General features: G+C 35.7%; 3 protein-coding genes across 4 annotated transcripts; 1 reads left to right on the forward strand and 2 right to left on the reverse strand.

Moving 5' to 3' along the window:
* Window positions 1–149: 149 nt before the first annotated feature.
* On the reverse strand, window positions 150–2,740 carry LOC132838497 (low choriolytic enzyme-like). Its single transcript, XM_060858823.1, has 8 exons — window positions 2,722–2,740; window positions 2,589–2,633; window positions 2,315–2,467; window positions 2,018–2,135; window positions 1,670–1,848; window positions 1,472–1,553; window positions 450–574; window positions 150–286 (listed from the first exon to the last, which is right to left on the reverse strand). Coding segments are annotated over exons 1-8 (723 nt in total). The 3' UTR covers window positions 150–284.
* A 2,927-nt stretch (window positions 2,741–5,667) lies between these two features.
* Window positions 5,668–8,258, reverse strand: LOC132838498 (low choriolytic enzyme-like). Its single transcript, XM_060858824.1, has 8 exons — window positions 8,240–8,258; window positions 8,107–8,151; window positions 7,833–7,985; window positions 7,536–7,653; window positions 7,188–7,366; window positions 6,990–7,071; window positions 5,968–6,092; window positions 5,668–5,804 (listed from the first exon to the last, which is right to left on the reverse strand). Coding segments are annotated over exons 1-8 (723 nt in total). The 3' UTR covers window positions 5,668–5,802.
* A 7,708-nt stretch (window positions 8,259–15,966) lies between these two features.
* On the forward strand, window positions 15,967–19,822 carry LOC132838633 (low choriolytic enzyme-like). Of its 2 annotated transcripts, XM_060859120.1 has the most exons (8): window positions 15,967–16,041; window positions 16,281–16,350; window positions 17,522–17,677; window positions 17,947–18,064; window positions 18,496–18,674; window positions 18,852–18,933; window positions 19,184–19,308; window positions 19,483–19,822. In XM_060859120.1, coding segments are annotated over exons 1-8 (807 nt in total). In that variant the 3' UTR covers window positions 19,485–19,822. The 2 variants fall into 2 exon arrangements, with proteins under 2 accessions (XP_060715103.1, XP_060715102.1); XM_060859119.1 differs by lacking the exon at window positions 15,967–16,041 and having other exon boundaries at window positions 16,300–16,350; window positions 19,486–19,822.
* Window positions 19,823–22,695: the final 2,873 nt, after the last annotated feature.

Below are 22,695 nucleotides of genomic sequence, written 5' to 3' on the forward strand. Positions count from 1 at the left end.
AATCTTTAAGAGGTGAGTAAACAGCTCAACACCTCAATGACAACTACAAAAGTTTTAAGTCATAATTATAAAAACCTGATTTCAAAAAATGTTAATAACCTAGACATATGTACGTACATATACATTTTTCAGAATGACTTTCAGAAGGCTTTCATTTAATTTTGTGTGTTATTTTATTTCAGTGGTTTATTTTTAACTTTTTAGAATCACATAAGCAGTAAATCAGTAGGAGCTCCCCACGTCCATGGATATTAGCCACAGCACAGACCACAAGTGTTCTCACGTTCTGAGGAATAAAAACAGACTTATTGATGATGTTTGTAGATATTTTTTATCTTTCTGTCTTTAAGGATTATTGCTAACATAAGATAAATATGGGAAGAATACAGAATTATTACTGAAAGGTTCATATAGATGGTATAATGATTAAACAGAGTACTGGTACTTACAGCACCCATAGAGCCTGTTGATTCTAATTATGTCATTTTTGTTCATCTCTCTGGCCAAGCCGATTGCTACATTGCTGTTGGGAATGGGCTCCATTGTGGGTTGACCATTCTTTGAGAATGCAGTTCTGAAAATATATACAATAAATTAAATACATGTAGGAAATCATTCATTTAAAAAGAAAACAATCATTTGCATTGTGTCTTGCAGTAGTGTTGTATATGATGATATAACTATATGAAGTTAACCATAATTATAATTTAAATGGATTTGATCCATTTGATAGTGCTTGTTCCTAAAATTAAACATTCTAAACTATAGGCTGAGTGTTGGAAAGCTTTGTAAAAATGATTATATTATTATATACATTATATACATTTATATACATATATTATTATTATATACAATTACATTTTCAAAGGGATAACAAACAATAATTCATCAAATATCTCCAAGAAAACCAATTAACTAAATAATTTTTTTTTTCAAATTCTTTGATTCTAAGAAGTGCTTGCATTTATTTTCATGCTTGCAAACATAAGATGATTGCTGAAAAAAATCAACTTTATAAACCATTAACTGTAGGGGTGTGGAACACTAGTGGTTAAGGTGTTGGACTACTGATTAGAAGGTCATGGGTTTGAATCCCAGGTCCACCATGCTGCCACTGCTGGGTCCCTGAGTAAGGCCCTTAACCCTCAATTGATCAGTTGTAAAAAATTAAATAATTTTACATTTTTACATTACATTTTACATTACTGCTAAATGCTGTAAATGTAAAAACTACAGGCTTTTGGGCTTCCTGCGTTTTGCCTGTAGTGCATACTGTATATGTTCTGTAGCATAGCAGTGATAGGCAATTTTATTTTTGTTTGTATAATAATGTTAAGACAGAATTTTCAAGCCATTGCGCTATGACACTTTTAAGAACTGCATTTCCTTTTAAATTTAGATGATGCCTGGGACAGCATTAGCACTCTTTCTGGGCCAGATTTCAACCTGGGGTAATTGGTTAGTGACTGACCTGTGATACTGCATGACAGAGTCGTAATCATAGGGAGTGCCCTGGTTCAGAGTAGCAATCTTGTCAAAGTTATACTTCATGTCTGGTGAAGTAAAAAACAAAACTTAACTGATATAATAATAGACATCAAAATGGTTGCAGTTTAAGTGTTTTTTCATGTCGCTTATGCGTGCGACAGAATAAAATAATAAACTATACCGTCCATGATATTCTCCCAGAGGACACGGATGTGGTTGTCACGGTCACTGCGGGTCTGTTCATGGTTAAATCCCAGAGCATGAAGTAGCTCGTGTTGGACAGTGTTGTGGTAGATACATCCATTGCGGTCCAGAGACACTGTCTGTCCGTAACCAAGACGCCCAACATAAGAGTAGCAGCTGTAAAGTGCACAAAGACTTAACAATCAACTACTCTGAATCGAATTAATTGGAATTATACTGTAATTTCAGTTCTGATGCTATCTCAGTTTTAATTTTGTTTTTTGGTGTAGATTCATTTTTGAATGTCAGTTCTATTCTATTTCTATTTTGTGAATGAGATTTATACCCGCTGCGTGACTCAATGCTGATATAATCCCTCTCATTGTAGCGTGGAACAAAACGAATACAAGTAACAGATGCAAAGGAATCTAGACCTCTCTGGATAACCTGCAGCTCACGGGAGGCTGAGGAGGCAAAGAAGACAGATTTGTTTCTTATTTTATCAGTCACAGTAAGTATGGGTCAGTTTACTGTCATTCAATACAACAGAATTAGCTTTCTGAACAGAAAAAATAAAAGGTTTTAATTAGGTTTGTGGCTTTACAAACCTACACAGTTAGCATAAAAAGAGTCAATGACTTACTGAAGTGGTTGGCAATGATGTAGGGCACATAGACCAGTCCATCACTGTACTTGGGCCACTTGCAGCCAGTAGATGTGCAGGGATCAGCGTTCCTTCCATTGTCAACATCAACAGCAATGTCCCCAACAACCACTGGTTCATCAGGACCACGAACTACCACACAGAATACAGAGTGAACATATAACCTTACAATGGACACAAAGAATCATGTTATACACTGCCAAGGTTATAAAGCAATGTGTGTGTATCTTTGTGTGAAGGTGTTTGGACACACCAATGTCTCTATTAGCTCTCTCCAGCAGTTCTCCCACAGACAACACTAACAAATTAAAGTAAGATAGTTAATATAGCATTTACAAATTATTTTATTATTCATATATAATCATAATTAAATTAAAATCACTTACCAGGCTGCATGAGAACCATTTGGAAAGGAGGAAACATGAAATAGAGACATAAACGGTTGGTTATAAAAGTCAAATATGTGTGCTTGTGTTAGTAAGAATGTTTCATGTTGTTATTTTTTGGAGCATTTTTTTTTTTTTTTATCATTTTAACAATAGATGCAGTAGATGCGTTCACAGCTGAAACCCAGAGTCGACATTTAGAACTATAAATTGTTTAAACATTCAATCTAACATAGCACGCATGAGCAACAAGAAACACCTGTCATTCACATGTTCCAATAATTTTGAACAAAAGGTGCCTTATTCTAGTTGTTTAACATATCTAGAAGCTAAATATCAAGAATTCAGAAATTATGATCTATCGTCTCACATTCATCTCTTGATCTCAAACCCAAATGTCTTCAGGGTATTAAAAAACAAAACAAAGAAATTCAATTCAATTTATTTGTATATCGCTTTTAACAATTCACAATAAAGCAGCAAAAATATGCCGTGTCAGCATGTCAGAATTTTATTTACACTGTAAAAGATCCAAAATAAAAAAAAAAATGGATTCATTTACTATGAGCGGAAACATTTTTTTAAATCCATTTTCAGTTTCATTGATAATGAATTATTAAATATATCTAAATTGTTTCTTTACATCAGATTTAAACTTTCAAATCAAATTTTTAATATATTCATTTTATTTTAATATATTTAATTAATGACTTACTAAATATTCCACCTTTTATTTATTTTACTCTTATTTTACTTTCAAAAATATGCTAATAACTTTGACTCACCTCCACTTCAGCTCTAACAGAACTAACCAGAAACAGGGCCACAAGACCCACAGTCACCTTATGCACTGTCAACATGGTCAGCAACCTGCAATGCATAGTGCTTTTAAGATACACAAGCAATTATTTCATGTCAAGTGAAACAGAGTAAACGGTAAAATTCAGTCATATATTGCTGAAATAAAAGTAATAGTTAATTCCATTAGATGATCTATGTACAGCATTCCCTTCATAGGAACTGATGTAGCATTTGGAATGATAACCATAACTATCCCCTTGGGCATATTAATGAATAAAGCATTGGAAACATATTAGTTGTGTTTAAATAGTCAAGTATATGGTATTCACCTGTCCTCAAGCATCCAGAAAGAAACAACATATTTTCTTAATTACAGGGTCTATTTATATATTCTACCAAACCTCCACCAAACTTGATAACCAGTATCAGTTTTTAATGTTCAGGTGAAACAGTCAGCCAGTGTATTTTTAACTATGTGTCACCTTGACAGAAAGAAAGCAGGTGCAGATTTTCCATGGTCGGTGTTTTGTTTTTTCTACAGTCACCAATGCAGGTAAGCATTCAATTTATTAACATTTTAAGGGCCAACAAAACAACTGGAGGATAGTTTAGGTCTATACATTTACATTTATGGCATTTAGCAGACAACCTTTATAGAATGACTTACATTTAAACAATTTTTTTTTTTCAATTTATACAACTGAGCAATTGAGGGTTAAAGGCCTTGCTCAGGGGCCCATTAGAAAATGTCCTTCTTTTTTATATACTCTAAACAATAAATAAATTAGTTCCTGGTATATAGACAATACTGCCAATTATCCTTTTAATTCCAGAGAGATTTGTCTAACTGACTCTTCACAGTGTAAGGTACAGTAGGAGATTTGTGACAAGTATTTCACAAGTAAGGAAACTTCCCATGCAACTGGCACATAAACAGAACAAAATGAAACTGTGATCAACCCCTTGGACACATGGCACCTGCGAGCTTGCAGGATTCACAACCAAGGAATGAACCCCAGGGTCGGGGTTCGATTCCCGCCTCCGCCTTGTGTGTGTGGAGTTTGCATGTTCTCCCCGTGCCTTGGGGGTTTCCTCCCCGGTCCAAAGACATGCATGGTAGGTTGATTGGCATCTCTGGAAAATTGTCCGTAATGTGTGATTGTGTGAGTGAATGAGAGTGTGTGTGTGTGTGCCCTGCGATGGGTTGCACTCCGTCCAGGGTGTATCCTGCCTTGATGCCCAATGACGCCTGAGATAGGCACAGGCTCCCCGTGACCCGAGGTAGTTCGGATAAGCGGTAGAAGATGAATGAATGAATGAATGAATGAATGAATGAATGAAAAGCATAGTTTTAGATTTGGCCAGTGGTGTGCTAACAATCCTGACCCATAAACTCTGTCTCTGTCCTGTAGGTGAATTGCAGAGGGCAGAGGGTTGTCACTGTCACTGATTTCTGCAATGCTGTAGGTGTTCAAGCCTACGATGTAAGTTCACCACACTACCACATATTTAGTTGTGTGACAACATATCTGATTATAACAGCCCAATAGGAAGGTATCTCTCAGAGACAGATGATGTGGGTGTATCTGCCCATTTCCATCTCCCTTAACCACCTGTACATTGTCTCACATTTTGTGCTCCTTTACCACTCAATTCAATTCAATTCAAGTTTATTTGTATAGCGCTTTTTACAATTGACATTGTCTCAAAGCAGCTTTACAGAACATAAACATAGAACAAAAGGTTGATATTAGATATTGAGAAAGTATTAGTTCAGGGGTGTGCACACTGGTATATATGTGGTATCAATTTGTACATCAAAGCGACCTGTGTAACATATCCACTGTGTATATGACGTACAGTATGTAGACACTGTCATGTCCTACATCAACATAATTTAACCATATCTCCACTAGCCTTTTTGTAATAAGATAAAATAAGTAGTACATGCATTAAAATCATTTTTAAATGTGATGCACCTAATTTTTAAATCTTTAATCTTTAAGAGGTGAGTAAACAGCTCAACACCTCAATGACAACTACAAAAGTTTTAAGTCATAATTATAAAAACCTGATTTCAAAAAATGTTAATAACCTAGACATATGTACGTACATATACATTTTTCAGAATGACTTTCAGAAGGCTTTCATTTAATTTTGTGTGTTATTTTATTTCAGTGGTTTATTTTTAACTTTTTAGAATCACATAAGCAGTAAATCAGTAGGAGCTCCCCACGTCCATGGATATTAGCCACAGCACAGACCACAAGTGTTCTCACGTTCTGAGGAATAAAAACAGACTTATTGATGATGTTTGTAGATATTTTTTATCTTTCTGTCTTTAAGGATTATTGCTAACATAAGATAAATATGGGAAGAATACAGAATTATTACTGAAAGGTTCATATAGATGGTATAATGATTAAACAGAGTACTGGTACTTACAGCACCCATAGAGCCTGTTGATTCTAATTATGTCATTTTTGTTCATCTCTCTGGCCAAGCCGATTGCTACATTGCTGTTGGGAATGGGCTCCATTGTGGGTTGACCATTCTTTGAGAATGCAGTTCTGAAAATATATACAATAAATTAAATACATGTAGGAAATCATTCATTTAAAAAGAAAACAATCATTTGCATTGTGTCTTGCAGTAGTGTTGTATATGATGATATAACTATATGAAGTTAACCATAATTATAATTTAAATGGATTTGATCCATTTGATAGTGCTTGTTCCTAAAATTAAACATTCTAAACTATAGGCTGAGTGTTGGAAAGCTTTGTAAAAATGATTATATTATTATATACATTATATACATTTATATACATATATTATTATTATATACAATTACATTTTCAAAGGGATAACAAACAATAATTCATCAAATATCTCCAAGAAAACCAATTAACTAAATAATTTTTTTTTTCAAATTCTTTGATTCTAAGAAGTGCTTGCATTTATTTTCATGCTTGCAAACATAAGATGATTGCTGAAAAAAATCAACTTTATAAACCATTAACTGTAGGGGTGTGGAACACTAGTGGTTAAGGTGTTGGACTACTGATTAGAAGGTCATGGGTTTGAATCCCAGGTCCACCATGCTGCCACTGCTGGGTCCCTGAGTAAGGCCCTTAACCCTCAATTGATCAGTTGTAAAAAATTAAATAATTTTACATTTTTACATTACATTTTACATTACTGCTAAATGCTGTAAATGTAAAAACTACAGGCTTTTGGGCTTCCTGCGTTTTGCCTGTAGTGCATACTGTATATGTTCTGTAGCATAGCAGTGATAGGCAATTTTATTTTTGTTTGTATAATAATGTTAAGACAGAATTTTCAAGCCATTGCGCTATGACACTTTTAAGAACTGCATTTCCTTTTAAATTTAGATGATGCCTGGGACAGCATTAGCACTCTTTCTGGGCCAGATTTCAACCTGGGGTAATTGGTTAGTGACTGACCTGTGATACTGCATGACAGAGTCGTAATCATAGGGAGTGCCCTGGTTCAGAGTAGCAATCTTGTCAAAGTTATACTTCATGTCTGGTGAAGTAAAAAACAAAACTTAACTGATATAATAATAGACATCAAAATGGTTGCAGTTTAAGTGTTTTTTCATGTCGCTTATGCGTGCGACAGAATAAAATAATAAACTATACCGTCCATGATATTCTCCCAGAGGACACGGATGTGGTTGTCACGGTCACTGCGGGTCTGTTCATGGTTAAATCCCAGAGCATGAAGTAGCTCGTGTTGGACAGTGTTGTGGTAGATACATCCATTGCGGTCCAGAGACACTGTCTGTCCGTAACCAAGACGCCCAACATAAGAGTAGCAGCTGTAAAGTGCACAAAGACTTAACAATCAACTACTCTGAATCGAATTAATTGGAATTATACTGTAATTTCAGTTCTGATGCTATCTCAGTTTTAATTTTGTTTTTTGGTGTAGATTCATTTTTGAATGTCAGTTCTATTCTATTTCTATTTTGTGAATGAGATTTATACCCGCTGCGTGACTCAATGCTGATATAATCCCTCTCATTGTAGCGTGGAACAAAACGAATACAAGTAACAGATGCAAAGGAATCTAGACCTCTCTGGATAACCTGCAGCTCACGGGAGGCTGAGGAGGCAAAGAAGACAGATTTGTTTCTTATTTTATCAGTCACAGTAAGTATGGGTCAGTTTACTGTCATTCAATACAACAGAATTAGCTTTCTGAACAGAAAAAATAAAAGGTTTTAATTAGGTTTGTGGCTTTACAAACCTACACAGTTAGCATAAAAAGAGTCAATGACTTACTGAAGTGGTTGGCAATGATGTAGGGCACATAGACCAGTCCATCACTGTACTTGGGCCACTTGCAGCCAGTAGATGTGCAGGGATCAGCGTTCCTTCCATTGTCAACATCAACAGCAATGTCCCCAACAACCACTGGTTCATCAGGACCACGAACTACCACACAGAATACAGAGTGAACATATAACCTTACAATGGACACAAAGAATCATGTTATACACTGCCAAGGTTATAAAGCAATGTGTGTGTATCTTTGTGTGAAGGTGTTTGGACACACCAATGTCTCTATTAGCTCTCTCCAGCAGTTCTCCCACAGACAACACTAACAAATTAAAGTAAGATAGTTAATATAGCATTTACAAATTATTTTATTATTCATATATAATCATAATTAAATTAAAATCACTTACCAGGCTGCATGAGAACCATTTGGAAAGGAGGAAACATGAAATAGAGACATAAACGGTTGGTTATAAAAGTCAAATATGTGTGCTTGTGTTAGTAAGAATGTTTCATGTTGTTATTTTTTGGAGCATTTTTTTTTTTTTTTATCATTTTAACAATAGATGCAGTAGATGCGTTCACAGCTGAAACCCAGAGTCGACATTTAGAACTATAAATTGTTTAAACATTCAATCTAACATAGCACGCATGAGCAACAAGAAACACCTGTCATTCACATGTTCCAATAATTTTGAACAAAAGGTGCCTTATTCTAGTTGTTTAACATATCTAGAAGCTAAATATCAAGAATTCAGAAATTATGATCTATCGTCTCACATTCATCTCTTGATCTCAAACCCAAATGTCTTCAGGGTATTAAAAAACAAAACAAAGAAATTCAATTCAATTTATTTGTATATCGCTTTTAACAATTCACAATAAAGCAGCAAAAATATGCCGTGTCAGCATGTCAGAATTTTATTTACACTGTAAAAGATCCAAAATAAAAAAAAAAATGGATTCATTTACTATGAGCGGAAACATTTTTTTAAATCCATTTTCAGTTTCATTGATAATGAATTATTAAATATATCTAAATTGTTTCTTTACATCAGATTTAAACTTTCAAATCAAATTTTTAATATATTCATTTTATTTTAATATATTTAATTAATGACTTACTAAATATTCCACCTTTTATTTATTTTACTCTTATTTTACTTTCAAAAATATGCTAATAACTTTGACTCACCTCCACTTCAGCTCTAACAGAACTAACCAGAAACAGGGCCACAAGACCCACAGTCACCTTATGCACTGTCAACATGGTCAGCAACCTGCAATGCATAGTGCTTTTAAGATACACAAGCAATTATTTCATGTCAAGTGAAACAGAGTAAACGGTAAAATTCAGTCATATATTGCTGAAATAAAAGTAATAGTTAATTCCATTAGATGATCTATGTACAGCATTCCCTTCATAGGAACTGATGTAGCATTTGGAATGATAACCATAACTATCCCCTTGGGCATATTAATGAATAAAGCATTGGAAACATATTAGTTGTGTTTAAATAGTCAAGTATATGGTATTCACCTGTCCTCAAGCATCCAGAAAGAAACAACATATTTTCTTAATTACAGGGTCTATTTATATATTCTACCAAACCTCCACCAAACTTGATAACCAGTATCAGTTTTTAATGTTCAGGTGAAACAGTCAGCCAGTGTATTTTTAACTATGTGTCACCTTGACAGAAAGAAAGCAGGTGCAGATTTTCCATGGTCGGTGTTTTGTTTTTTCTACAGTCACCAATGCAGGTAAGCATTCAATTTATTAACATTTTAAGGGCCAACAAAACAACTGGAGGATAGTTTAGGTCTATACATTTACATTTATGGCATTTAGCAGACAACCTTTATAGAATGACTTACATTTAAACAATTTTTTTTTTTCAATTTATACAACTGAGCAATTGAGGGTTAAAGGCCTTGCTCAGGGGCCCATTAGAAAATGTCCTTCTTTTTTATATACTCTAAACAATAAATAAATTAGTTCCTGGTATATAGACAATACTGCCAATTATCCTTTTAATTCCAGAGAGATTTGTCTAACTGACTCTTCACAGTGTAAGGTACAGTAGGAGATTTGTGACAAGTATTTCACAAGTAAGGAAACTTCCCATGCAACTGGCACATAAACAGAACAAAATGAAACTGTGATCAACCCCTTGGACACATGGCACCTGCGAGCTTGCAGGATTCACAACCAAGGAATGAACCCCAGGGTCGGGGTTCGATTCCCGCCTCCGCCTTGTGTGTGTGGAGTTTGCATGTTCTCCCCGTGCCTTGGGGGTTTCCTCCCCGGTCCAAAGACATGCATGGTAGGTTGATTGGCATCTCTGGAAAATTGTCCGTAATGTGTGATTGTGTGAGTGAATGAGAGTGTGTGTGTGTGCCCTGCGATGGGTTGGCACTCCGTCCAGGGTGTATCCTGCCTTGATGCCCAATGACGCCTGAGATAGGCACAGGCTCCCCGTGACCCGAGGTAGTTCGGATAAGCGGTAGAAGATGAATGAATGAATGAATGAATGAATGAATGAATGAATGAATGAAAAGCATAGTTTTAGATTTGGCCAGTGGTGTGCTAACAATCCTGACCCATAAACTCTGTCTCTGTCCTGTAGGGGAATTGCAGTGGGCAGAGGGTTGTCACTGTCACTGATTTCTGCAATGCTGTAGGTGTTCAAGCCTACGATGTAAGTTCACCACACTACCACATATTTAGTTGTGTGACAACATATCTGATTATAACAGCCCAATAGGAAGGTATCTCTCAGAGACAGATGATGTGGGTGTATCTGCCCATTTCCATCTCCCTTAACCACCTGTACATTGTCTCACATTTTGTGCTCCTTTACCGCTCAATTCAATTCAATTCAATTCAAGTTTATTTGCATAGCGCTTTTTACAATTGACATTGTCTCAAAGCAGCTTTACAGAACATAAACATAGAACAAAAGGTTGATATTAAGAATAATATAAAGATTAGTAGAATGCAAAATTCAAGATTAATATTAGATGGATTTAGTTGACAATGTGTATGTATTTATCCCCAATGAGCAAGTCTGAGGTGACTCTTGAGGTAACTGAGGTACCGTTTATGTTAAATGCTGCCATTTTGTCTGTCCAAACTACTGTGGTATATTTGGCCTACTTAGTTTTTCAGGAAATGCAGCACTAGTCACACAGCTTACATGTTCAGGATATTTTGTTGATATCAAGTTACATTATTCCATTGCTTCAGAATGTTTCCTTTGCCACCCTGCTCCATAGCACCCCCACACCTTGATGAGAGGCATTATTATTTCTCTCATTCCATCAAGAACAAAACAAGCACTGGACCATGTTTCTGTAACCACTACTGGTACATGTTCTGAGCATTTAGCTTATTAATAAGGTGCTGATCCCAGCATTCCCACCTGACACAGAATGTCTGCACATGAGCGATATGTGGGCAGTTGCAATTTGATCTCTGTCTTCATAACGAGTTTCATTCCTGTGCAGAACTGCAGAATCTTATGACTTAAACCCAGAGCTTCAATATTTGCTAATTAGGAACTCTGTAACTTTCATTACTTGCTGCCTGCATAGCAGCCAGACTTCTTGATAGAAAAGCACAGACCTTGTGGTTGTAGGTGTGCCAGTTGTGTTTGTTCACTGGTTGCACCACAGCTGGCATGAGCAGCATATATTCAATTCAATTTGTGCAGTGGTTTTAACAATCGACAGTGTATAACCAGGAGCTTATAAATCATTCAGTTCACTATAGATATAACAATAATACCTTCTATTTTTTCATGCCATGAAATATTCAAGCAGCAGTTACTGTATATATAGGCTTCCATATGATTAATTCATTATTTAACCATGGGAAGGCCAGCTCTTATTCCTTCTGAACCTTTCCACCAAAGATCTTAATTAAGTTGTTACCATAAAGTTGGTCCAACCTTTGATCCATTGCATCAAGTGATGGATTACGCTTTAGTAAAAGCTGCCTTGATGCTAGCTTGGCTGTGTTCTGGGGTTATACTGTTCTCTTCATAATTCTTCAATGGTGCGCTATCATCATTCTTCTTCAAAGTTGACCTCAAACCTTTTTTCTTTCCATGCAGAACCTCACCTTCCTTTTTCTAGCAGACCCAGCTGTTACATCAGATGCTTTTTCTCATACACGCAAGAGTGCAACAATGTGGTTGGTTGCTGAATATGCAGCAGTTCTGCATTCTGAAAACTACATGCTGCAATTAGGACAAGACAGTGCAAGCGCTTATTAAAGATCCAATTGACTCCAGGAATTCAGGTATTGATTTTGTCTATTGTGCCTTGACATACAGGAGATAGGACATAGAAATAGGACAAGGTTGAAAAAAATCACATGGTTAAAATATTATTATTATGTTATAATAAGAAAGTATTATATAAATTATATGCTGTCAGCATGTCCTTCATGTACTTCAAAAGAATCCTATGCTCTCCGACCCAGCCACTGATTGGATAACTGATTGGTCAGTGCCAGTCCCAAGCCCGGGTAAAATGGAAGGGCATCCAGAGTAAAACTTAGAGTAGAACAGATGATCCAGTGTAATGTCCCTGAACAGGGAGCAGCCAAAAGACAACAACAACACCTCAGCACCAAACTCTGAATGCCACAAACACCAACAACAATAGTCTACATGTCTTTAGTAATGAATATTCAATACTAAATCTATTATTAAATCACAAGGTGCACAGCAATGTATTTTATCATAGCCATGGATTTTATTCCTCCTCATCAAGACTTCAAAGTGTAAAGGAAAATGTAAGGGAATGAGCATACAATACTCATGGAAGGAACCATATTTTTTTCTAGAGCCAGTCCTAGTTTCTCACCAGTTTAATAATCAAACTATAATTAATCTGCTATTTTCCTAAAGCACCGCATAAAAATGATAAATGTGAAAAATACGTAGTTTATATATTTTTTTAGATTTTTGTTTTTCTTTAGAATGATTTTATTAATATCATATACTGTAAGCCTGTTGTAACCACAGCAGGTGTCTGATTGGTCAGAAAATTAAGTACTTTATCATTAAATATTATATTAATTGCTCATTTGTAATAGCTTAAAAATTCAACTTTACACATTTAATTAAAAATTTAGATTGCGTATAGTAAGTACTCCTTAAAGTATGTTTTGAAATCCGAATCATCCACGGTTTAATTGCGCACTTCTAAAAAGGTCATATTGTATGAATAATTACTTGACAGTTAACAGCAGTCATTTCTTTTTTTTATAGAAAGATTCAAATGGTCCCCTGCATTTATAAAGCTGCCTATCACAGATCAAATAAACAAAATAAATACAGCCTAGTCTCAGGCTTGGAAATAAGGAATTATTCTATAATTCAAGGCTATATGTTTTTGTCACCGTGGATCACACGAATCTGTTCTGCTGGGAAACCTGCACCTGCTTTCTTTCCAGTGTGCATTTCAACTTGATAATATTGAGGATATAAACACAGGATATAAGTCCCACACAAGAGCCAGATCCATTCTTCTGGTGATTTGAGGTAAGACTCAACATCTTTCTGAATATTATGGCTCCTTAGTTCCTATAGATTATCCTATAGATCCTATAGAATATATCACACTTGCGTCTTTTAACTCTAAATAATTTATTTTGAAAAATATTAGATTTGAAAGTATGTATTAGGAAAACCTCAGAATATAAAGTAATAACAGACCTATTAAATTCAGTCCATGCTTTGCACCATGACACCTGTTGTTATTATGACTGAAGTAGCCCTGTAGACTAAATATACTCGCTGTCCACTTTATTAAGACTAACTTTAACCCTGCACATTCATGCATTTATCCAAACAGCCAATCATGTGGTAGCGGTACAAAGCAGAAAACCATGCAGAAACAGGGCTGCAGATTTAGTTAATGTTCACATCAAACAGAATGGGGAAAATGTGTGATCTCAGTCATTATAATTCTAGCATGGTTGCTGGTGCCAGATTGGCTGGTTTGAGTTTTTAAAAACTGTTGATCTGCTGCGATGTTCAGGAGTCTCCAGAGTTTATACAGAATCCAGTGTAAAGCAAAAAACATCCTGTTTGCATTGGGTCTGCTGGCTGAAACACCTTGTTAATAAGAGAGATCAGAAGAGAATGACCAGACAGGTCTGATCTGACAAGGAAGTATAATAAACACTCTAAATGCATAAATGCAGCACATCAATCCTTGAGGTTCCACTCCTGTCAGCCAAGGCCATGAATCCGGGCACAAACTGAACTAAACTTGACAGCTGATTAGTCTGTTAAGCTAAAAGTCCAGGTGTTTTTTTTTTTTTTTAATTTATTTTAATTTTTTTTTTCCATAATCTTCAGTTGTTCTTGCCTAACAGGAGTGGAACCTAATCAGTGTTGGGCAGTAACACATGTCTTGTGATAATCATAATGACGATTTTCGTGATTCAATCATGATGACGAATATAAAATCTAATGTTAGCTTGTATAATTTTATTGTGTATGTGAATAAATCTTTCATTCTCTTAATTGCCATCATGCTTTAGTTAGCTAAGTAAGCTAACAAATTCAGTAACTCTTGAGCATTAGACTTTGTTAACGTTTATAATGTTATACAGCAACCTACGGAAGTCCTAAGAGGCCATTCATTATCGTATTTTTTCTTTCTTGTTTTATCGTTATCACGACTTAATTTTCTTGTGATCTCGACATAACAAAAGTTGTTTCGTCGTAATCAAGACTTACTTTTCTTGGTACTTTGGCATAACAAAAGTTGTTTTATCGTGATCAAGACAATTTTCTCGTGATCTCGACATAACAAGCTGTTTTATCGTTATCACGTTTAAATTTTCTCGTGATCTCGGCATTAGAACAAGCAGCAAAACCGCAGTAACAGAACATCATTTATCTTTATGTAACCCATTTTTAATATGTAATGAATTATTAAAACATTAAGCCTCCTTCTTAAGTGTTGGACACTTATATGGGAGTCAATCACATGAGTCCCTGATTAAAGTAAACGCCAATGAGATCATCCATGATGCTGCATTACTGCCTAGACCATGTTCTTATGCCAGGATCATGAGAAAATTAAGTTGGAAATGACGAGAAAACAACTTTTGTTATGCCGGATAATGAGAAAACAAGAAAGAAGACTTCCGTAGGAACCCAATACCCCAATTGGTTTATTGTTGATATTATTTTGTTTTGACCAGTCACCAAGTACATTTTCTTTTCAATTTATTTTTTTCTGTTGAAGTAAATATGCTTAGTTCCTTGCTTGGCATTTGTATAAAACTGATTCTCCAGCACACAGGATATTATGTATGAGTTACCAACAGACTGTCCTACTGTAGTACTTTTTTTCTTCTGCACTGTCTTTATATGTATAATGGTCTTTTTTGTTGTGTTTTGTCTATGCACAAATACCTGTGCCCTGACATACACACACATACACACAAACCAATGTGTCACCTTAACATCTGCATGGTAAAGTGTTTAATTAGGTTTTACCATGGTTTACTATGTTAAGAATGAAATAAATCTTAATGGGAAAACTTAATCATACTCAAATCCTGCTATTTTTTAGCCACCCATATAAACCTTTATACAATCCATGTGCTCAGAATAATGTTAGCTGACATCTGTACAGTATCATTTTGATTTCTTAAGAGAGACAGATTCTTCTCACTTAAAATAATCACAAAAAATTGTATCCCCACTTGTATCCCTACATCAAGGTTTGATGTGTTTTGCATTATGAGATGCATTTCTGTTTGCCACTGCTGTAAAGAGTGAATATTTTAGTTATTTCAGTCTAAAATCAATCTGCCCATCTTCTGTCCTCTCTCCACTCAACAATTTATTTCCTCACAGAACTCTTACTCCCTCAATGATTGTCTTTTCTTTTTTTTGCACCATTCTGTGTAAACTCTACGAAGATCAGTATTGTAGTGGTGTAATATTCTTAAGTTCTCAAAATGCATTTGAGAATATATTTAAATAATAAAATATATTGAAAGGAATAAGTGAAACAATTTAAACCATGGTCCACATTTCCACAATGTAAAAGAAATTGTGTCAGTGGTGTATCTGTTTATCCGTATAGGAGACTGGCCATCATGTTTGTGTGTAAGGTGACTCTGGGTCTGCTGCTGGCCTTGCTGCTGGTTTGCTGTATTCAAGCTGAGGACATGGTAACACACACACAGAGAGCGAGAGAGCGAGAGAGAGAGAGAGAGAGAGAGAGAGAGAGAGAGATTGTACACTTTTCTGTACCTAATGTTTTTTCGTCTCTGTTTTTATGACTTGGCCTTTGGGGACTTCATGTCCAGCCTGGTAACTGACATTTTTCACAAGTTGGAATATATTAGATAATGAATTAGATAACACAAATATTTTGGGATGATTAAATGGATGTCCTTTCTGAATGGAGTGTGTGTTTGTCTGTTCAGCTTCTGAATTATCTGTTGGAGATCTGCTAGAGAGAGCAAACAGAGGCATTGGTATGAACACACACACACACACACACACACACACACACACACACACACACACACACATGCTGCCTACAGATCAGAATCTATACAAGCAGAAATGTGTTTAATTCAGTATCAAACATGGTTCGGTTTACTGTAACAGCTTTAATGAAAGCTGCACGGTTCTAGATGTTCATCCATTAATAAATAAAAAACCATGCCTTTGCCAAACAAGTAGTGCTACATTGCAGCATTCATTGTTATGATATATTTTTTAGTTTTTTTTTTTTTATTTTAAGAAATATTTGTTTGTTTATGTAGTCTAATGACTGTATCAGTTTCTTTTGTCAAGTTATTGCTTTACCCATAAAGCGATGGTGTAATGGTGTAATAATTAATTGTAGTCCGTGAGTAATCCAGAATAGGAGATTCTGAAGAGGGAATGAATCTCAAAATAAAAATCTAATTTCTGCTCTTTAATGAGCCCTAAAACATCCGTCTAAGCACTTTAGCACTTCTGGTTGCATTGCCACGAAGTTAGTGGGTTTTTTGTAAAGGTTTTTGGTTAAAAACCTGAAGCACAAGATCAAGATATTTTCACATTTTATTCCATATAACACTTCAGTAATACTTTTTCTTACTTTTTTGGTTGCAAAAAAGTGGCTAAATGGGACTACTGAGATTGTTGTGGCATTAAACCTCATCAGGAACAAGAAACAGGAAAACTCACCATGGTGATGTAACTATAGGCTTCTGAAGATTTTATTTATGCTTTTAATATTCATAAAAGCTATGTTTATTTGGGAAGATTTTCTTAATGAACAGCATTTTTTCTGTTGCTCACAGAGCTTATTTTCTGCTATAATCCAAAGGCCTCTATTCTCTAACCATTCAGCACTCTGTATTTATAATCATAGGCTAAAACATACAGCTAATACATACCTTTTGCTGTAAAACTATGTAATGGAATGTTGTCAGAGTGTAGATACACCCCCTGTGGGTTGGGAATTTTGTGCTTTTGCTCTGAGTGAAGATGTGCGGACAGTGTAGGAAGACACAAGGACTGTTGGAGTTGTGTTCTGTGGTGCTTTGAATCTATGACACTGTGTCCTTGTCTTTTCTTGAAATTATGTATCAGTACAAACACTGGTTTGAATGTGTTTATTTATATTGATATATTTTGGATTACTTCATCCAGTTCGTGATGCTAGTGAGCCAAAAGTTGTAGGAGATATTGCTGTGGATGATGAACATGATGAGAGGAACGCTGATCCCTGCACTTCAAGTGGCTGCATGTGGCCGAAATCCAGTGATGGCAAAGTCTATGTGCCTTATGTCATTGCCAACCACTTCAGTATGTGAACCTCATGTGAACCTGTTCTGGATACTGGATGAAAGATATACATGTCATTTCTCTCTCTCTCTCTCTCTCTCTCTCTCTCTCTCTCTCTCTCTCTCTCTCCTTGCTGTTTTATTATTTTATAATAATGGATAAATAATAATCAGCAGCAGACCTTAATACTGCAAGATCATCACTGCTTTATTTGCATTATTAGTTATAATTTGTGTTTGATGTGTGAATTCTGGAGGAACTCATTTTTTGGTCTGCTTTGTCCCCATCAGCTTCTAGTGAGCTGCAGGTCATCCAGCGAGGTCTGGATTCCTTCTCTTCTGTTACATGCATTCGTTTTATTCGACGCTCTAACCAGAGGGATTACATCAGTATTGAGTCTCGCAGTGGGTAAGACAGATCTTAATGATTGGACGTTTATATTTAAATCTAATTGTGTGGAGTTTTGTATTGTACAGTATGTGTGTCCACTGTTTCCTCCAAGTTCTCTAGGTTTCATCACAGCTACCAATAAATGGCATTAGGTGGCTTGGTTGTGTTAATTTCTCCCTAGGTGTGAATGAGTATGTGAATGTGTGTGAATAGTGCCCTGTGCTGGACTGGCGTTCCATCTAGGGTGTATTATTGCTTCATGCCCAGTGTTCCCAGACTAGGTTCTGGATCCACCTCAGCCCTAACCAGGATAAAGCAGTTTCTTTTCATTGAAAAAATCAAGGACAATAAAATTAGAAGACTAGAACAAATTCTAAACTAGAAATACTAAAATAAATCTAGGAAAATTCTGCAAAAGCAGGATTATAAAATTCTTCTGTCATGCACAGATGTTATTCCTACGTTGGACGTCGTGGGTACAGCCAAACTGTGTCTCTCGACCGAAATGGTTGTATTTATCATAACACAGTTCAGCATGAGCTTCTTCATGCTCTGGGGTTCAACCATGAACAGTGTCGCAATGACCGAGACAATCACATCCGTGTTGTGTGGGAGAACATCATTGATAGTAAGTCTACATATTAACTATAACTATTCTACATTGGCAACAATCAACAGAAAAGTTTGTCATGAGGTTTTGGTGAACGTACACAACTAATATGATAGAAGTGTATATATGACTATGCTTTTTACAAAACTGTATGAGTCCACCACATTGTTTTTATTGTTTTTCTTTTTTCCTAAGGCTATAAATATGCCTTTGACAAGATCGCCACTCTGAACCAGGGAACTCCTTATGACTACAACTCAGTCATGCAGTACCACAGGTCAGGAAGTTCTTTTAATATACTTTATAACAATCCCAGGAAAATATTTTCTCACACAATCTTTCACACATTTGTGTTTTTTTTTAAATATTGACCACACATATTTTATTTAATCTATCTCAGTATAAGCCATGTTGAGTAGCTTTTGTAGAAGAGGAATCCATTCAATGTGTACTCTTTGGTACTGGGCAGCACCACTAGACTAATAGAGGGTTTTCTGGGACTGGGTCTGTTTTATTTGCTGTTTCAGAACTGCTTTCTCTAAGAATGGCCAAGCCACCATGGTCCCCATCCCCAACAGCAATGTTGCCTTTGGCCAGGCCACTCAGATGAGCCAAAATGACATCAAACGAGTGAATAATCTCTACAGATGCTGTAAGTATCACACAAACATGGCAGTAGAATAAAAAATCATTCTTACAGTATATATTGCATTCATAAGTGAAAACTTGCACAGAAATAAATCTGTTTTTTATCAAATACATACGATGCCAGATTGGGAACTATAATAAATTCATTTATTATTATTAATTTTTGGTTTTCCCTCAGAAGAACTTCATTCAATCACAAGCAGAGTGTTTATGACCAATATACAAAAATCTCTTCCTGACAACATTTTACTCTTTTGTCTGTGTAATTAACAGAATGTATATACCCACAGAAATATTAAAAAGCTGTGTCATACACACACACACACACACACACACACAAAATATTCTTATAGCACGGTCATCTTCAGAATAATTACCTTGTTAAATATGGGTGATGGTCTTTGTCATTAATTTTCTGTAATTGTAACTGAAATTCTGAGATAAATGTGATCTTCAATTCAAGTAAATTCACATAACAAAATGCATTCTCAGAAAATAAAGGCTAGATGTCACTATTATTGACAGCTCTAGAAATTTTCTTTCACCTTATTGTTTTTAAGAGTTATCCATAATTTCTGTGCTATAAATATGAGGTGATACTGAGACCAAACCAAATGCAGAAGATTAGAGAATACACCAAATAAATGAGACAGTGTATTGAGATCAAGCAATGTCGATAAAAAGAACTACATGCTAGACAATGCCCATAGGTTCTGTTATGTAATACTTATGAATAATTATGAATTTTTGAACTGGAGCAATTTGCCCCTGCAGGAAGCAGGATGAAAATACAGACCTCTAATGATGTCTTCTCTATTGATGAAGGTTAGCAGATTTGCAGAAGATATTGCAGTGCTGGTTTTCTTTCAAATACTCTCAAAACGTTTCTAGATTCATCGCATTATGTACTCTATGAAGTACAACAAAGATTAAAAATAATGATATTAAACCAGAATATCCAGCCAGCACCTTGTTAGATGAACATTGGATAAGTGAATCAAGCAACAGCAATATAGAAGAATAAGAATAAATAATATTTATTTATTATAGAGTTGATCAAGGTCAAGATCAATTCAGATCTCATTCAGTTGGAATTTGAGCAGACGACATACAGCAAAGCCGACGGTTCGTTTAAAACAGTAATCTAAAAGAACAGAGTGTATACAGCATAAACATGACAATTTTGCAAAGCTATGATAACCTTTGCATGTCAGAGGTTTCACAAGAACTTTGGAGATGGAGACATACAGATGTTGAGTAAGGGTTCTAATAGTGCTGTGGGCAGATGATGAGACATGACATGACAAGGTCTGATATACTGTGAAACATCATTATTACTAGAGTGGTCATTCTTCAGATACTTGAGTGATCTAAGCTTCTGCTGTATGAACTCAGCATATGAAATGGCCCTGCATGATGTCTCTGTGGGCTCTGATAATGTCCTCTATTATTTCCCAGTGAATCAGTTTGATGATGTGTATGGGTAGATTTTTAGATTGCTGTCATGAATTTGTGAAAGAGCATCTGCTCTTGAATCAGTTCGTTATTGAGGATGAAATCTGAATGATTCTATGGGGTTTTAATTTTTTATCTTTCTCATATTCACATTCGTGGTCACTGTGGATAATGAAATTATGTCCTGCTCTCTCCATTCTATAGTGTCTTTTCTTTTTGAACTGCCAGAAGTAGATGATTTTATATGTCATATTGTCTTCTGTTGGGTTAAATTTACATGTCTGGATTTACCCATGGTGTTATTTATGGGTACTACTATGATGCTGAGACGGGATCATTTATATCCTACTCTATGATGCATCAAACTCTGTTACATTTTATAGCACATATCAGGCACTATTATCCAGAGCGATTTACATGTTATCTTAGCTTATGGAGCTGAGCAGGCTCAGTGGCCCAGCAGCTTGGTGCATCTGGGACTGAAACTCACAACCTTCTGATTGGTAGTCCAACACCTTAACCACTAGGCTACCGTATCCCTGTTACATATATCAATGATGGGTCAGGATGACAGAGGGACACGAGTAAAATAGTAATTCAGTGTTTGAAAAACCTTTGCTGTAGAGTCATTCCAGTTGAGATCTTTGGGTCCACCCTTAAGTTGAGGAAAGTGTCAGACATAAATGCTTGAAAAAGTATTGTAAAAAAATTATTGAAAATAAGTATGTCACCAGTATATATTTACACAAGGTGATTTAAAAAAAAAATCCAACATACCAACATACAGTCCATTCATGGTGGCCTGTTGCAGTGATGAAATTTGATGCAGTGATGAAAGTTCTTTTTTATTTGCTCTTTCACTGCTCCTAATAAGATTGAAAGCAATACATGCATTCATGCATAATTTGGGGATAATCCATGTGCCGTGTATCTTTTTAGTGCTTTAACAGTAGTAAGGAAACTGTGAATAGTTAAGTTCTGAGACCACCATCTTTTTCTACACAAAGAAGAAGTCAGCAAGCTGAGGAGGAACTGGAGGGCAATTGTACCACAAAACCAAACCTTTTGCATAAATGCTACCAGATCATTTCATAGTAACCAGGGGAAGTTGCTTCGTTATTTCTTCATCCATGAAGACTCGTGGTCTCAAGCAGAGCAGTGTCAAGAAGGCTTACATTCTTACCAGCTTAAATTATGGACCAACTCCAGTTCTGTTCAGTGTCATGAAAATTTCAGACCTTCACTGAGATAAGGCCAATTCTGTGAGGATCCTGAGGCATCTAGAGATGTACCAGCTCCAGTTTGATTCAGACATTCTAAGAGGAGATGCCACCTGCATGTGGTCTTTAAGGACAACAACCTCCTAATTGATACAATTGTCAGACTGTATATTTATACTCACACCCTCCAGTGTCACCCAAATGATGATAAGGTTCGCTTTTGAGTCTGGTTTCTCTCAATGTTTCTTCCTCTTCCATCCAAGCGAGTTTTTCCTCCCCACAGTCACCTCAGGCTTGTTCATTGGGGATAAGTCTTTGCAAAATATTAAATTTTTTGTATTATGTTTCTTATGCTCTGAAAGATATACTGCGTTTTTTTTGTGGTATGTTTTTTCATGGTAAAAACTCAGCAGGTGCATTCAAGCCATGTTTTTTTCCAACAAGTGTGTGACAGCTAAGTGCAGAGTGCAAAACATAAATTCAACTTTAAATATATATATTTTTTAGAAAGGACTCCATGAAGCTTTAGTGTATTTACTTCTGGTTTACAGATTGTAATATGTTTTATGCTAAGCTTGCAGTCTTTTATACCACCATAATGCTTCAGTCAAATGCAAATTATTGGTGGACGGATATATTTGGAGAAAAGATCTTCACAGTAGATGAATTTTATTTTTAAGACAGAAGAAAGTTCTGCAAAGAACTCAAAGAATTCA

This window comes from Tachysurus vachellii, chromosome 23 (assembly GCF_030014155.1).
Source record: "Tachysurus vachellii isolate PV-2020 chromosome 23, HZAU_Pvac_v1, whole genome shotgun sequence".
NCBI classification, from domain to species: Eukaryota; Metazoa; Chordata; class Actinopteri; order Siluriformes; family Bagridae; genus Tachysurus; species Tachysurus vachellii.